General features: G+C 35.4%; 2 protein-coding genes across 2 annotated transcripts; both read right to left on the reverse strand.

The window, feature by feature from the left end:
• Nucleotides 1-1006: 1006 nt before the first annotated feature.
• On the reverse strand, nucleotides 1007-3865 carry LOC110869088 (cytochrome P450 CYP72A219). The gene is made up of 5 exons (XM_022118384.2): nucleotides 3564-3865; nucleotides 2450-2670; nucleotides 2108-2352; nucleotides 1631-2015; nucleotides 1007-1546 (listed from the first exon to the last, which is right to left on the reverse strand). The coding sequence occupies exons 1-5, from the start codon at nucleotides 3835-3837 to the stop codon at nucleotides 1121-1123; spliced, it is 1551 nt and encodes a 516-aa protein (XP_021974076.1). The 5' UTR covers nucleotides 3838-3865; the 3' UTR covers nucleotides 1007-1120.
• Nucleotides 3866-7987: 4122 nt separating this feature from the next.
• On the reverse strand, nucleotides 7988-15484 carry LOC110867139 (extensin-like). The gene is made up of 3 exons (XM_022116276.1): nucleotides 15349-15484; nucleotides 13364-13425; nucleotides 7988-8284 (listed from the first exon to the last, which is right to left on the reverse strand). The coding sequence occupies exons 1-3, from the start codon at nucleotides 15482-15484 to the stop codon at nucleotides 7988-7990; spliced, it is 495 nt and encodes a 164-aa protein (XP_021971968.1).
• Nucleotides 15485-15555: the final 71 nt, after the last annotated feature.

The following is a 15555-nucleotide window of genomic DNA, read 5'->3' on the forward strand; positions in this document are numbered from 1 at the left end:
GGATTGAGATTTAGAGCATAGAAAATAATGTGTGCACATTTAATAGGTCTTTATATGGTCTCAAATAGTCCCTATCCGATGGTACTTATAAAAGATTTGATGAGTATATGGTCAATCATGGATTTTAAAAGAGCAAATATGGAAGTAGTATACTTGTTGTATGTGGATGATATACTAGTACCATGCAAGGATTTGCAAGGGATTGAGACTACCAAAAAGTCTAGTTTGACATCACATATTTGGGATAAGTCAAGAAGATATTAGGGATGGATATTGATAAGGAAAGAGAACTTGTAAGCTTATGTTGCCTCAAACAACTTATATAAAGGTGTGGTTGAACTTGTTTATGGATTAAAGCAAAGTTGTGACATCTCCAATTGGTTAATGTTTCAAGTTGATAAGGAGTGATTCTCTACACATACAAGTTTTAATGTTGATGATACGATAGATATACCATATGCCAAAGCATGAGGATCGTAAGGATCACATTGATGGTGGATAGGAGGTTTGACTAACTGGAGCAATAGTGGAACTTTCGGGACTCCCCAATGTGTTTTGATTCCCAGTTAGGATATGATGAGTGAAGGTCTTATTTCCACTACTATTAAGACTATGGTTTTGATGTTATAAAAGGATGTACCATGTTAGCTTTTAGATTATGTTCCATGATTTGAGACTATATATTTATGTTAATGAGTGAAAGTCTTATTTCCACATGCGTAGTTGCTCGATATGATCGATCATGTGGGCGGGGGCTTCCGAGGAATACAAATAACCTCTGGGTTTTTTCAGATGACCCGCCGAGACGGGTATGTGACATGATTTAATTGAGATTCATTTTTTATTAATATTGATATAAGCCCATGCTTCTATCTAAATAGTTTTAGTGTAAGAAAACTTGTATAAACCCATGGTTCTATCTAAATAGTTTTAGTGTAAGAAAACTTTTTAAGGAATGGTTATTTTATCTTTAACATTTTTAAATTAAAGGGATGAACGTTTTAACTATAGAATTTTGAAATTTATGTATTATTAATAATATGAAACACATGGAGTACAACCCTTTATATATGACAAAACATTTATCTTAAAGTTAACTATAATATAGGTGATACACGGTTTAAAGTTTGTGTAGAATCAAGTGAGCCCCAAATTGAGGTTGTAGAGTAGGCATTCCGTGTGGGGCATGCGAGTACGATGGAGATAGCTTAAAAGAAAAGCGTTGCAGAATCAATGCAAGAGCCATTTTTGCTTCCAGTAAGGCAAAATTTTGGCCAATGCAGATACGTGGGCCACCACCAAATGGAACGTAAGCAACCTGTCCCTTGGTAACCTTTGAAACACCTTCAGAAAATCTTTGAGGCTTAAACTCGTTCACATCTTCACCCCACATATCTTTGTCATGATGCAAAATCAATGCGTTTATTTGGACAAGGGTTCCTTCCGGTAAAGTTAAGTTACCTAATTTGGATTCTTGGTGTATTAGTCGTCTAAGTAATATGCCAGGTGGATATAGTCTGAGAACCTCATTGAAGATAATGCTAATCTACAAAATGAGATACAAAAGAAATTCTAATATCAAAATATTCAGAAGTCATAAATATATAGTTTTAAAAGTACGAAAACTTACAACTTTTAGATGACTCAAGCCTTCGATATCTGGTTTCTTATCTCCGAAGACATCTAAAACTTCCTCTCTAGCACGGGTCTGCCATTCCGAGTGTTGACCTAATAAAATCATAGTCCAAACAAGCATATTTCCTGTGGTCTCTTGCCCCGCAAAGTAGAAAAGTTTGCATTCTTCAATAATGTCGTCAATGCTTAATCCGAAATTGCTATTCCCCTTTTGTTTAATTTCTTTGTAATTTGAATCAAGAAGTATGCCTAAAAGGTCATCATGGCTAGCATCCCCCGCTTTCATTTCAACATCTCGTTTGTTGATTATGCTCTTTATAGTATCCCTCACTTGTCGGTTAATCTCTTTCATCTGTTTATTGTTTTTTGTTGGCAAAAATCTACCGGATCGTACTTTATTAGCACAAAATTATAGTGATACAAATATAAGCTTCCAATAGACATGGAAATTAATATTTCAAAACTAACTTACCGTGATCCGGGAATGTAAACTGAATTTGTAGCCTTTATAACTAGCCTTGCTTGTTCTCTTTGAAGTTCAAATATCTTTCTTCCTTCCTCAAAACTGCTACCAAAAGCTGTATGTGAAATTACATCACTTGTAAAAGTTTGAAGATAAGGCCACACATCCACTTCACATGAACTTTCTTGGGTTAAAAGTTTCTCCCATTTGCCGATCATCTCACTACAGCTCACAAAAAAGGCTGGTATCATATGCTGCAAAAGACATCCATATAATGGTTTTAGGTCATAATAAATTAAGTGCAAATCGGTATGGTAACAAAAAGTAAAAAAACAAAAGCAAGAAAGTAACCTTGAGCTTCTCCATGTGGAATGCAGGATTGATGATTTTTCTGTGTTTAACCCACTGATCACCCTCAACATCTATCAATCCTCTAGCTAGCATCTTAGTTAATGGATTACCTCCTCTTGGCTTTTGATATGTATTATAATTAGTCAGTACCTCTCGTATCATAGCAGGTTCAGATACATGTACCACAGGTTTTGTTCCCATCCATGTAAAACAAGTCTTACCTATATAATCAACACAAAAGCCCAATTATCATAATACCCAATAAACATAAATTATAGACACCCTTTGTCTAAAGAGTATAGATTAATTCATAGCATATGTGTGTCCACATTTAACTAAATTGCATTTCCATGATATCAGTGAATTGATGCCACTCTTATAATCACTGGTAACAAAAGAGTTACATCCTAAAACAAAGATGTTCTAATAGACCATGGCTCAAAGCTCGCTCAAAATTAGCGGTATGTAAATGAGTCAAGCTTGAGCTAGCCCTGGCTCAGCTCCAGTCCATTAACTTTCTCATTACTCGAATTATTTTATTTTTAATTCATTAATATATATACGCACACGTAGCCACATTAGGTTGAGTTCAATGTAGAACACTAAAAAAGTAGGAAATCAAGGAGCCATGCATTTAACATGTTAAAAATTATTTCTTTCCATTTTTTCAAGGCTTTTGCATATAAATACATATAAAAGCTTTTTTAATAAGAAAAATGCAAAAAAAAAATTAAAAAAAATATAGAAAAACGTTTAAAAAACAGTTTAAAAGGTAAAAAATTCTTATTTTTTTAAAACTTTTTATTGCAGTAGTTTATACACATCTTTATATGCAAAACTCTAAAAAAATTTGAAAAAAAAAATTAATTTTAACCTTTTAAGTTAATTTTTTTATGATATATGTAACGTTAAATGCATCGTTCCCCGGTTAGGGCTGTTCACGTTTTTCAATAGTTTAAATGAACCTATCCAAAATAAACTCAACCTAACAAATTACAAGCCAAAATCAAGTTCAACAAAACAAAATAAATTCTAAAATTCAATGAAATACAGTATAAGTTCATTAGCATCATAATAAACCTTCAAATATGCTATAAATACCAAAGTTTCATACCAAGAGTGGTGATGGCTTTGCAGAAGAAAGGCGAAGCTCGAGGTGCGACATCGTGAGTAAGACTCATGGGTTTAGATTTGGCTTCGTTCATCATTTGCACCATCTCTTTGAGATCCCCATACAAAAATCTATACGGGGTACCCTTGATTCCTTGATCTCTTAAAAACTTCTCGATTTTCTTTGGTTTCAACCATAACCAATTCAAAAACCTCCATATAAAATACAAGAAGATTGATGCTACTCCAACAACACAAGAAAGTGTAGTGATATCCATGGCCGGCGAGTTAAAATTAAACAAAATAAATTGATCTTTTGAAAATGAGAATGATCGAGGGTATTTATCGTTGGGGTGTTGTTCATTTAACCTCCTTATGGTTTGAGTGGTTGATGGTTATCATCCATGTGTTTTTAATGTTTTCCATGACAAGCCCTCCACAGTTCCTTCACTTCACATGGCTATTGTGTGAACGGTACACTAGGTTTTATGGGGAGCATTAAATTAGTGTTGGATTAGACTATCAATAAACTAAAAAAATCTTGGAATCTTGGAACGAGGATATGTTTGTTTATGTTTATATTTTTGTTTATGTGTATGATTTGTTTTTAAGTCAAACCAAGCGAAGGAATCAAGGTGCTAAAATGATATATTTCTCCTACACTGATGAGTGTTTAACTCTCATCGTGAACAAATAGTGTAATTTTTATATAGTTATAGGTATCTGTAATTTTGTAATCTGCTTATTGTGTGTGGATATTATGGTGCTTCAAATAGTGGGTAATATATAGTCGATATATAAAGTTAAGTTGGAAATACTTAAAAGAGTGTTATATGCGCCAACAAGTAACTAGATATTTATCAATCTAATAAAAATTAGTCAACTTCTAATAAAAAAAGAATTTATCAAGGCTTGTTCTATTCCTACAACGCTAAATTCTTATTACCACATCATTTTAACTCTATCTCTCTCTAAATATTTATGTATATATAGAGAGAGATAGAGAGAAAGGGTGTGTGAATATTAACACCATTTATCAATCCAATAAAAATACATCAACTTCTAATAAAAAAAGAAAAAAAAATACTTTCTTCAATAGAAAAATCCAATAAAAATAGTCAACTTCTAATAAAAAAGAAAAAATATACTTTCTTCAATAGAAAATATAGTATCCATTTCAACATATATATTATGAATTATTAAACTGGTGACGAGTGCAATGATTTAGTCCTCTCACCAAAACCTATTCTAGAAGACCTATTATGTGTTTCTTGTCCTTCACTCATATGTCCATGTTGTATTTGGGGTTTTCACCCTTTATAGGTTTTTATTTTATTTGACTTTGTAAACTAATCTGTCCCACCTTTCTTGTTCCTCACTTGTTAACACCAAAAAAGGTTGAGAACATCCAAAAACGTTACAAGTTAGATGTAACATCATATTTTCTTTTAAAAAACATGTACTGTCTCTTTGATCTAATAAACATCCTTACAAATCTTTAGATTTCCACATCATCACTCCTAGACCCGCCATTGTATATCTACACTAGATTAGCTACTTGTGTATTACACGAGTTAAATACAGGAAATTTTCGAGAGGTAGTGAGGTTTGTGAGAGTAAAATTATGGTTCGTCGAGCTTTTCAGCCAAGTCGGTAGCCGTTCGATGGAGTGATTCGCAAATCCCAAAATATCTGATGGGTTGTTACGACCAAGAAGGAAACCAAATTTGGTTCAATTTGATTAAGGTCAAAGTGATGATTTAGAGGCTTTGTCTCTTGGAGAGAGAGCGGGGTTTAATTTCTGGTATGTGATAAATGTGGTGTAATTTAGGAATAGTGATGTCACACCCCAACCGATGGCAGAAACATTGGAGTGAGACGAAAACCAGATTACTCGAGACTTTATAACACTATTTATGACAATATTTAATCAAATTAAGCCGAATTCATTTCATATCAATTTGTTAAGTACAACATTGGGAAAATCAAGTACAACAAGAAACAAATTACAACATAGTTCAAACAAAATACAACAACATAATCTAGAAGTCTAAGTGTGTTTCTAGTCATCCCTACTAGATTCCATGTCCATCAATATCATCAATCTGCAATATGTTTAAAGTATAGTTCAATACAAAAATGTATTGGCGAGTATACAAGTTTAAATAATAACATAAGTATAAAAAGAATTTAACAATCAACATGGCAAATAGTTATCTAAATTAACATACGATTGGCATACGTCTATAAATGTCAACCCAAAGATTACCGCTAGCGTAATCCTATCGTAGCAACGATAGGACTTCTGTTTTAACTTAACATGACCATAAGACTACGGGAGGTGCGTTACTCCTATAGCGCTATACATGTTAAGGAGATGTTGGTACGAAGTTAATGACAAGTATATCAAATAAGTATGTTCCAACTTTTATGAATCAAAGAATAACGTATAAGCATGTATGAATGATTCTTTGTGTGATTGCATAAGGTATAAGGGATTTCGTGGATTCTGATAAGGTACACATATTGCACCCGAAAGTGTTAAAAGTAAAAACGGCGTTCGAGTATACTCACGGTTTTGCAAAGCTTTCCTTTATTAATCCTGCGAGTCGATGAGTTGGAGGTTGGAACATCGAGGTCACCCTACATGGGGTAAACAAAGGTGTGTGAGTATTCGGATTTTTGACGAAGGATTCAAATTGGAATTTAACATGTATTCATAAAATATAGAGTTAATTGCCAAAATCGTCCCTGAGGTTTGGGCAGGTTTGCCATTTTCGTCCAAAATGACACTTTTGTACCAAATTGCCCCCAACGTTTGTAACTTTTTGCCATTTTCATCCAAACCACTAACTTAGTTTATTTTTTCTGTTAAGTTGAGGATATTTGGATGAAACTGGCAAATATAAAACCACATGGACAATTTTGGCAATTTCATCAAACTCTTTTAAATTTCTTTTATTTAATTAATTTTGTTACACATATAATAAAAAAGAATATGCATGCAATTTTTATATGAAAAAAATAATAGCTTTGTCACATAATTTTTATAAATTTCTTTTATAAACTAAGACAAAAATTAATTTCTAATTTTTTATATAGATCAATTTTATAAAAATAAAATCTACTTAAACCTCTAAATTTTATAAAACTAAAATGCTGGTGACATCATATGTACGAAGTTTGTAATTCATCTTCTACTCTTTTAAATTCGCTCCTAAGGAAAAACAGAAGCCAGTGCCCCCTCCCTCTATCAAACAACGTATCGTTACCAAACCTTAAAATTACCCACCAAATTGTAATTATAATGCTATGAACCAAAAGTTCCTTTACTCAAGCCACACGGAATAAGTATTAGTTAGTTACCCTCATAATCTTAATTAAATAAATATTTTATTTCTACCAACATATTTCCTAGGTGCTCAACATATTTAAAAAATATGTAACGTTTTATATATTTTTTTATCTTTACAATTGATAAATACTAAAAGTTGTAGTCGATTGTTATGTGTTCACATCAATGACGTTTTCTCTTTATAAAACTGATTTATATAAAGAAGCTATAAATTAATTCTGTCTTAATTTATAAAATTTAAAACATCCTTCACCTTAACAGGAAAAATAAACTGAGTTAGTGATTTAGATGAAAATTTATAAAAAATATGTGACAAAATTATTATTTTTTTTCTAAAAACTCCATGTATATTCTTTTTTATTATATATGTAACAAAAATAATTAAATAAAAGAAAGAGTAAACTGCCATTTTGGTCCCTGTGGTTTGGACATTTTTGCCATTTTAGTCTAAATCTCAAACTTTTTAAATCTGTGTCCATATGGTTTCACTTTTCTTGCCATTTTAATCCAAAAGTGAAATTTGACCAGAATCCTCAAATTAAACCCCATGTTTTGTCCTTTTGCTTAGGGGTATTTTTGTCATTTTAAACATTAATATATATATATATATATATAATAGAAAATCCTCAAAACCCAATTTGATTATATATAGTCATCATCATCACCATCCCAACATCTGCATCTGTTTCTTCTTTCTTTCTTTCTCAGCCCAGCAACACCACCCCTCTTCTTCTTTCTTTCTCACCCCAGACATCATCACATGCCACCACAACCACCACTTTTTTTTCTCTTTTTCTGACCAGTTCAGACTAAGAGCCAAAAACCAAAAGCCACAAGTTTCAGATCCATCTGTATTCAAATCCATCTCTTTAACCGGAATCCTAGCCGCAAGTTTCAGAACCACCGCTAAATCTGACACTTGTCACTCCCGATCTGGACAAAAGAAGAACAATCATCTTGAAACGCCTTACTGAAATCTAACCGGAACCCTAGCCACTGTCGTCGGAGGCGGTGACTAGGTCTCCGAAACAACATTGCTGTTTTCTTCATGGCCCTAACAACCTTCATCCCCGTCATTTCGTCTCTTGGTCGTTATCACGAAACCCCAGACTTGATGGTGGTGGTGGTGGTGGTGGCGGCGGCGGCGACGGGGGCTGGTGGGTAGGGATGGTAATGGCGGTGGTGGCGAGGGTTGGTGGGTAGGGGTGGTGTCTAATTGTGGTGGTGAAGCTGGTGGCGGTGTCTGGTCGTGGAGAGGTCTGGTGGTGGAGGGGTCTGATGGTGGTGGGCAAAAGGTAGAGAGAGGGAGTGAGGGAGATGATGGTGGCTAGTGTTGGTGGTTGAGTTGTGGGGGTTGGTGGTGATGGCGGCTGGATGATGATGTAGAAGACTGTATTTGTAATGTGTGATGGGGAAGATGATGTAAATGGGGATATGATTACTAATAAGGGTATTTAAATGAATTAATAATTTATTTACTTTTAGTTTTTTAATTAAGAAAATGTTAAATTTAAAGCAGTTGGACAAAAATACTCATGCACAAAAAGACAAAATAGACAGGTGGTAACAGTAAAAAATGAGAGTTTTTGAATTTTGGACTAAAATGGCAATAAAAGTGAAACCACAGGGACCCAAATTTAAAAAGTTTGAGATTTGGACTAAAATGGCAAAAGTGCCCAAATCACAGGGACCAAAATGTCAGTTTACTCTAAAAGAAATTAAAAAGGGTTTGAGCAAATTGCCAAAATCGTCCATGTGGTTTTATATTTGACAGTTTCATCCAAATATCCTAAACTTAACAGAAAAAATAAACTAAGTTAGTGGTTTGGATGAAAATGGCAAAAAGTTACAAACGTTAGGGGCAATTTGGTACAAAAGTGTCATTTTGGACGAAAATGGCAAACATGCCCAAAACTCAGGGACGATTTTGCCAATTAACTCTAAAATATATCTTGTCTAAGTACTCGTTTCGACACTAAGTTTGTTTGTGATTTCATGGGTCCTAACTTGCCCATTAGAATCGAAAACGAGGAACTTAGAACCATAGATAAAATAATACAAGTTCATGACACATAATCATCAACCGATTAGCCTCATGAGTTCAGCTATGTATATATATATATATCTTAAAACGAAGTCCATCATGATTGTCATAGATATCATATAAGTCAAGCATAGAGGTAAGATTAACCTCATTGTATGAATTCACCAATGCACAAATCATCACTAGGATGATTCGGATGGTCATGAATGAAAAAGAAAAATACAACTATCTAACATTTCATCAAGTAGCCAAGTAAGATCAACCCGGGTGTTTCGTACCCATCATGGAAAATGTTGAAGTTGTGACGGGGTTGTGTTACTTTAGGACTAGTAAACTACTTGGAATAACAAAACATCAAGTTAGGTGGTGGAACAGGTTAGGATAGCCATGGCTTCCAAGGTTCACACCTTCACCAAAACACAAATCTTACCATATGAACTATGGTAGACTTGGATTGTTTCAACACTTGTGGGTTGTCCAAACCCTATCAAAACAAAAAGTTTAGAGAGTGTTTGCACCTCTAAACTCATAAGAATCAACCATATACAAGCTCACTAACCATAGGCTTGATTAGAAGGAAGGTAGGTTCAAGATTGTATAAGTTAATAGAAATCATAAGTTTTATAAAAGTTAACAAGATAATCTTCCAAAACAGAAAGTTTGGAACCCAAAATGGTGATGTTCCACCTTAGTTTACCATGGTAAACTTGTGGATACACTCCTAGAGGTGTTCCAAGCTTTGTAATGGAAGAAAAGACGAAGAAAAGTGAAGAAAGTGCTTACTTTTACACTTAGGATAATCTACCTTTTCTTGAGTTTGCAACTGATTTGAGAGATTCGAGAGTACAGATGAGTTTGGAAAGTGAAAATGGGTGATAAGAAGCTTGTTTATATAGTGGGTTAGTAGGGTTTAGTATTTAATGAAGATTAAAGATGATTGGGGAGTAAAAAGGTGTTAGAAATTTGGCCAACCCGCAGCCAAGAAACCATCTTCTACGAATTGATAGCCTTGGGGTCGCGCGGTCAGGAATGGGGATGGCCTTGGCGTAGCGCGGCGCTACCCTTGTCCGTCCCAAGTTTCTTTGTAACAATTTGGCCCCTTAACTTCCTTTTTTTATTATTTTATGCCATAACTTCCATTTTTAGCAGGTTTTTAAGTATGTAACATGTACGTAACTATAATTCTAGTATCGTGTATGCATATGTAAGTATTTGCATGTATAACGAGTATCGAAACATGTATTTAAACGACTGATTGTATGTAAAACAAGTATGAGTTTGCGTGTAAGAACATGTATTGAATTTGCATGTATAATGAGCATGTAACGAATGTATAACAAGTATGTACAACACGGTGTATAAGTGATGTAAAATAATCAAGTTTCATTATGATCAAAGCTTCGGATTACAATGTTTGGAAATGAAATACGAATACAAAGAGATTACAAGTTTCAATAGGAATACTAACAAACTTTCTAAATAAGTAAAGTTTCAAAAAGTGAGACGTTACAAGTGATTATATAACCTTTTTCGTTCAAAAAAAAAGATAAAAGATTTTATTTATTTGTTTGAATCTAATTATTAAATAACAATAATCTTGGTCTCATATATCACCTGCTTTATTAGCTATAGATGTGTGTGTTATATAAGTAAGGTACTCGCGTATAGCAGCGGAGTCGACAATATTGGCCGAGAACATAATTCAAATTGAAAATGTTAAAAATCGTATATATGTTGTGTGTGTATATATAAAAGCACACGCGCTTCACGGCTGCAACACATGGAAAACCTTATGATAAACATTACTAGCAAAACCTGGAGACACATGACATTTTAGCCACCATAAGGCAACTAAACCCAGAAACGTGGCTATTATATAAGACATATACATTGTGATCAAGAAGACTAAATTAGGGGACCGGGGCACCTTCGGGAGTCCCTTCGGGGACCATTTTTGCCGATTGGAGGTGCCGCCATTAAGGCGGGGAGTGAAATCGGGGAAGAATTTCGGGGAGGAGGTATCGAAGAGGGAAGGAGAGAGAAGGTGGGCCAGCCTTTATTTCAACCAATGAAATTTTTTCTTTTTATTTTTTTTTTTTGAATAAAAAAACAATTCCCCTAAGAGGGGTGCACCCCGTACGTTTTTGGACAAGAGGGAAGTTATAGAGAGGAAATGACATGGCAACGTATGATTGGGTTAAAAAAAGTTTTCACTCACCTAATTAGGGGGGTGCCCCCTTCACCCTTAGTACAAAAGTTCGGCAACACTCCGATGCAGGTATTGGTGGACTTACAACATAAAGAACACTATGTATATATTACACTCAGGAGGATCCCTCTACAGAAGTTGTTGAGAAGTTTTTCTTTGTTTATCGTAATTCATACCATGTGGTGCATGTGTATTCCCGCATGTATTGGTGATTGACATGGCGTACAAAACAAACACCTATAACTTCTATTTGTTTAGGTTGTGGGCGTAGCCTCGACAAATCAAACGTTTTGTGTTGCTCATGCATTCATATCGAAAGAACAAGAGGACAATTTCATACGGGTGCTATAGAGGATAAAACATATGTTGTAAGAATGCATGGAGCTATGTGTCATAGTCACAAGCAGAAATCTCTCTCTCATGAATGCGCGTGATAAGGTATTCACAGACGCTTTGAAGAGTCTATGCAGGTGGCACATCCACCAAAATAACTCTAGACATTACAAAGTAGTGTTTACAAATGAAGACCGGAAAATATTTAAGAAATCATGGTCTTGATTGTGTGAGTCTCTAGCGCTGGATATATACGAGTATAACTATAACTGACTATTTAAACAACTGAATGATTCCTAACATGGAAGTAAGTATGTAAGTACGTACGTACCTACGTACATACATATATACACACACACACCCCAACCTTGGTTATATTTTTTTTAGAAGTCATGGACTATTTGTATCAAACCTGGTTGAAGGATTATAAAAAAAAGTTTGTTTAGGCCTAGACCAAGAAAACGCAACTTTGGTCAGCACACAACCGATAGAGTCGAGAGCCAGCATGTTATCTTAAAGAGTTTCCTTAAACACTTGAGAGGTTTGTAGATGAAATTATAGAATCCTAGGTGAAATAATTAAATCACAGTTTTGAAACAAGCTTGATCAAGACAATGAGCAACCATAGACTGGATTTTTTTGTTATCTACGTCTTAATGTTTCTCATAAGGGTCTTGACTTGTTAGCAGTCGAGAAAACAAAGTTAGCTATATTGTGGACATCAAAAGTATCATGTGGTTTCCAGTTTACAGGTACATCTCATAGATTGAAAATGTCCGACGCGATGGCAATTGTGGTTTTTGGTCAATAGCTGTGGCTTTAAGACATCATGAAAGGCATTGGTAATTTATTCGGAAATAGCTTCTTACGCAGATAGACAATCACTAACAAGCATGGAGAGGTATTTTTGACATAATGGTCGGTGGACAATATGATGAACTATGTCACACCGTAAATTGGCAAGGAGTGGGACCTGCACCACCTGATCACTGGATGTGGATGCCTTACACGGGACTCTTGATTGCGCAAAGCTTTGGTGTTATTGTTAGCTTTTTTAAGCAACAACAGTGGAACTTTTTCCCGCTATGAATAGGTCTGAACATGTTCTCTAACAATCAGGTCATATCGTTTTGTCATGTTTTGACTAACCAGTTCATCATGGTTAAGCTAGAGAGAGATCATCCGCTATGGATAGGTTTGAACATTTTTTTTTACATCCAAATGCCACATAATTAATCTGTACTTGTACATGGACAATTACCAATGACACCATACCATAAGCTGACATCGACAATTTTTTAAGTGTTACTAAATCTGAAAGACCCAATGCTATTAACGTTAACAACGTTACCATTGGAGAGGTCAATTTCTTAAGATCAATTTTCTCCAAGACTCAAATATCATATTGATAAATAAATAATCTTATACAACGAATATTCTTTTGTGGTTCTCGTGATATTTATTTATCGAGATTATATTGTACATGGCTTAATAAATAAAATTGGGGGGCTTCCAAATATGGACTCTAGAATAAAAATATATAATACACATTATCATAGAAAAATGGTAAAATACGTTCTTAAATTTTAACATACAGTGACAAAAATGAATAATATACCAGAGGTGCCATGGTGGTTTGAGAACTTGGACCAGCTTTTGCTCTTGGAGCACGATAAATGGTAAAAATTGTTTAACCCTGCCCATCTAGCTAACACATTTTTCCATACTGACAATGTACCAAAGCACACATAATAACACCTGAAAGATATATCCAACCAAGATCCTTAGGTCATACGCGAAGCTACTCTTTTTTCTCAGTATGATAACGAAGAACCTAAAGCAAACATATATAAATACAAGTACTTCCCTTCTGTGCTCAACTGGCGTTTCATATCCTCTTGAAGCCGAATTCAAAGCAATCGCGCCTGAAAACATAAAAAGTAACACAACAATAATGCTACATAATTTTAAAAAGCCAGACTAGATAGTCAAAGGCAAAGCACACTTATCTGCATATTTAATAATAAAAACATAATAAAATATGGGTGTGAATACTTCAGGGCGTCTCCGAAAATCACAAATAAAATTTTGGCCTTGTGTGAAATAAAAAATTTGGGCCCTATATCATGATAACACGGCAAATTACATATTGTAAATCACGCAAAGCACGAAAATGAATAACACAATACATATTGTAAATCGCGCAACACGCGGCAATGAGTAACACCGGTTAAGCATTAAATGGTAAACTAAGATAAATAGCCTTTTTACCAAGCTTCTTGGCAAACTGGTGGCCATTAATATAGCTAATTATGTTTAGGCTCAATCTATTCGGACACCCTGCCGGGCTATTTGGACACTTTTGGTGGCCTAGACGCCTCGTCTAGGCACTGAATTCAAGAGACTCTGAGTGGGATGTCAGGCACAAAGTTTGAGGGGACTAGATGCCCGTCTAGGTCTAGACGAGGCATCTAGGAGTTGGATGTTTTTTTAGTTGAAAAATGAGTGTTTTGGTGGGGTAATTTGATGGTTTTTGGAGAGTGATGTCTTTCTTAGTGATAAAAATGTGTGTTTTTTAAGAAATGTTTTATTTTTTGTATAAAAATATTTTATCGTTTTCAAGACCGGCCCTTTAAATATATTCGATGGTTTAAATATTATATTGTTTTTAACATTTTATTATTTCAAATATTACCCTACCATTAAAATATTATATTATTTAAATGTTATACTGTTTTCAACATTTTAGTAACCGAATTCAAATATTATATCGTTTAAATATTATATCGTTTAAATATTATTAAACATTTTGAAAATTATATGGTTTCCGTATTATATTCTCAACATTTATTACGAAATATCAATTTAAGACAAACAACCATTAAATAACCAATTGAAAACAAACTTAACTATGACATATATAAGATAAGTTTGTACATCCATAACAAAAATATAAATTACAACTGAATACTAAATACCAAAATATGTACATGCAGCTAGTCTATGCCTCTAGGTCCGTGTCTGAATCTGGCTGCTGCTGATTATGTGGTGCTCGAGGTGGTGGGAGCGGTATGGCAGGTAACTCCTCTCTCTCTCATCTATCATGCACTTCCCGAATCAACCAACCCACCAAATCCATAAGCCTGTCAATGTCAGCTCGTAAATGCGGATCTGCTACAGCTCCCGGGGCATGACATGGAATAACGTGCCGTGGAAACTGGGGCGCCCAGGGAGGCGGTGGTGGTTGTGGCATCGCTGGTCCGTCTAGATCCGACGGAGGGTCCAACACGACCGCTGCAGCATCTAGCGGAGGATAGACTAGATGAAACTGCTACGGTAGGTCCTGCAGAACCTATATGAGACCTCCGCGGGTTTTAAACCAATCGCCGAGGACGTCGAACCTTTTAATCAGCTTCATCCCCCACAACATCTGAAAACCCATCCACGTCGGCGTTGGGCGGCACTAATTGTGGGTCCGCCTCCGGTAAATGGCCCAATGAACGTGCAATGACGGTCACGGACGTGCCGCCATAGAAAAATCCGCGCTCCTGCCGGTGATGGGTGGAGGCGAAGTACTAGGCTAGACCGTGTGCAAGTGTGCACGGCCTCCTGAACAACAAACAATAAAAGAAAAGATGTCGGTGCTCGTACACCACTCACGGCTGTGGTCGCGAGCTGTAATAGAAGTAGAGAGCATCGTATGTAGATACATGTAGATAGTGTTAGCGAAATACGGAAATTAATAAATAACAATAATCACAATAAGTACTGTAATAAACGTACTTACCCGTACAATGGGTCATCAACATGTGAAATCCTCCCGTTCGCCTTGTCGTGCTCCCAAGTACCTGTCTCCGCATCCACCTGCCAAAATCCTAAAAGAGTGGGTCTATTAACCACTACTAGCCCCTGCGTACATATGTCAGTAGCGATCTCCTCCTGCAAGTATAAACCGCTATGAACCGCAAATTGAGCTTGCGTCATCAAACGCCAAACACCAGTGTCACACCCCGACCACGTAAAACATCAAATCGTGGCGGAAACGTCGGGGAGTG

This window comes from Helianthus annuus, chromosome 12 (assembly GCF_002127325.2).
Source record: "Helianthus annuus cultivar XRQ/B chromosome 12, HanXRQr2.0-SUNRISE, whole genome shotgun sequence".
Classification (NCBI taxonomy): Eukaryota; Viridiplantae; Streptophyta; class Magnoliopsida; order Asterales; family Asteraceae; genus Helianthus; species Helianthus annuus.

Excerpts from the sequence above, each read along its gene's own strand:
- LOC110869088 (XM_022118384.2), bottom strand. The coding sequence starts at position 3,837 with ATGGATATCACTACACTTTCTTGTGTTGTTGGAGTAGCATCAATCTTC. Across the intron at positions 2,671-3,563 it reads CAAAGCCATCACCACTCTTG|GTAAGACTTGTTTTACATGG; the intron begins GTATGAAACTTT and ends TTGATTATATAG. Across the intron at positions 2,353-2,449 it reads TCCACATGGAGAAGCTCAAG|CATATGATACCAGCCTTTTT; the intron begins GTTACTTTCTTG and ends TGTCTTTTGCAG.
- LOC110867139 (XM_022116276.1), bottom strand. The coding sequence starts at position 15,484 with ATGACGCAAGCTCAATTTGCGGTTCATAGCGGTTTATACTTGCAGGAG. Across the intron at positions 13,426-15,348 it reads GCAGGTGGATGCGGAGACAG|GCGCGATTGCTTTGAATTCG; the intron begins GTACTTGGGAGC and ends TTATGTTTTCAG. Across the intron at positions 8,285-13,363 it reads CAGTTGAGCACAGAAGGGAA|CCGCCATCACCACCAACCCC; the intron begins GTACTTGTATTT and ends ATCATCATCCAG.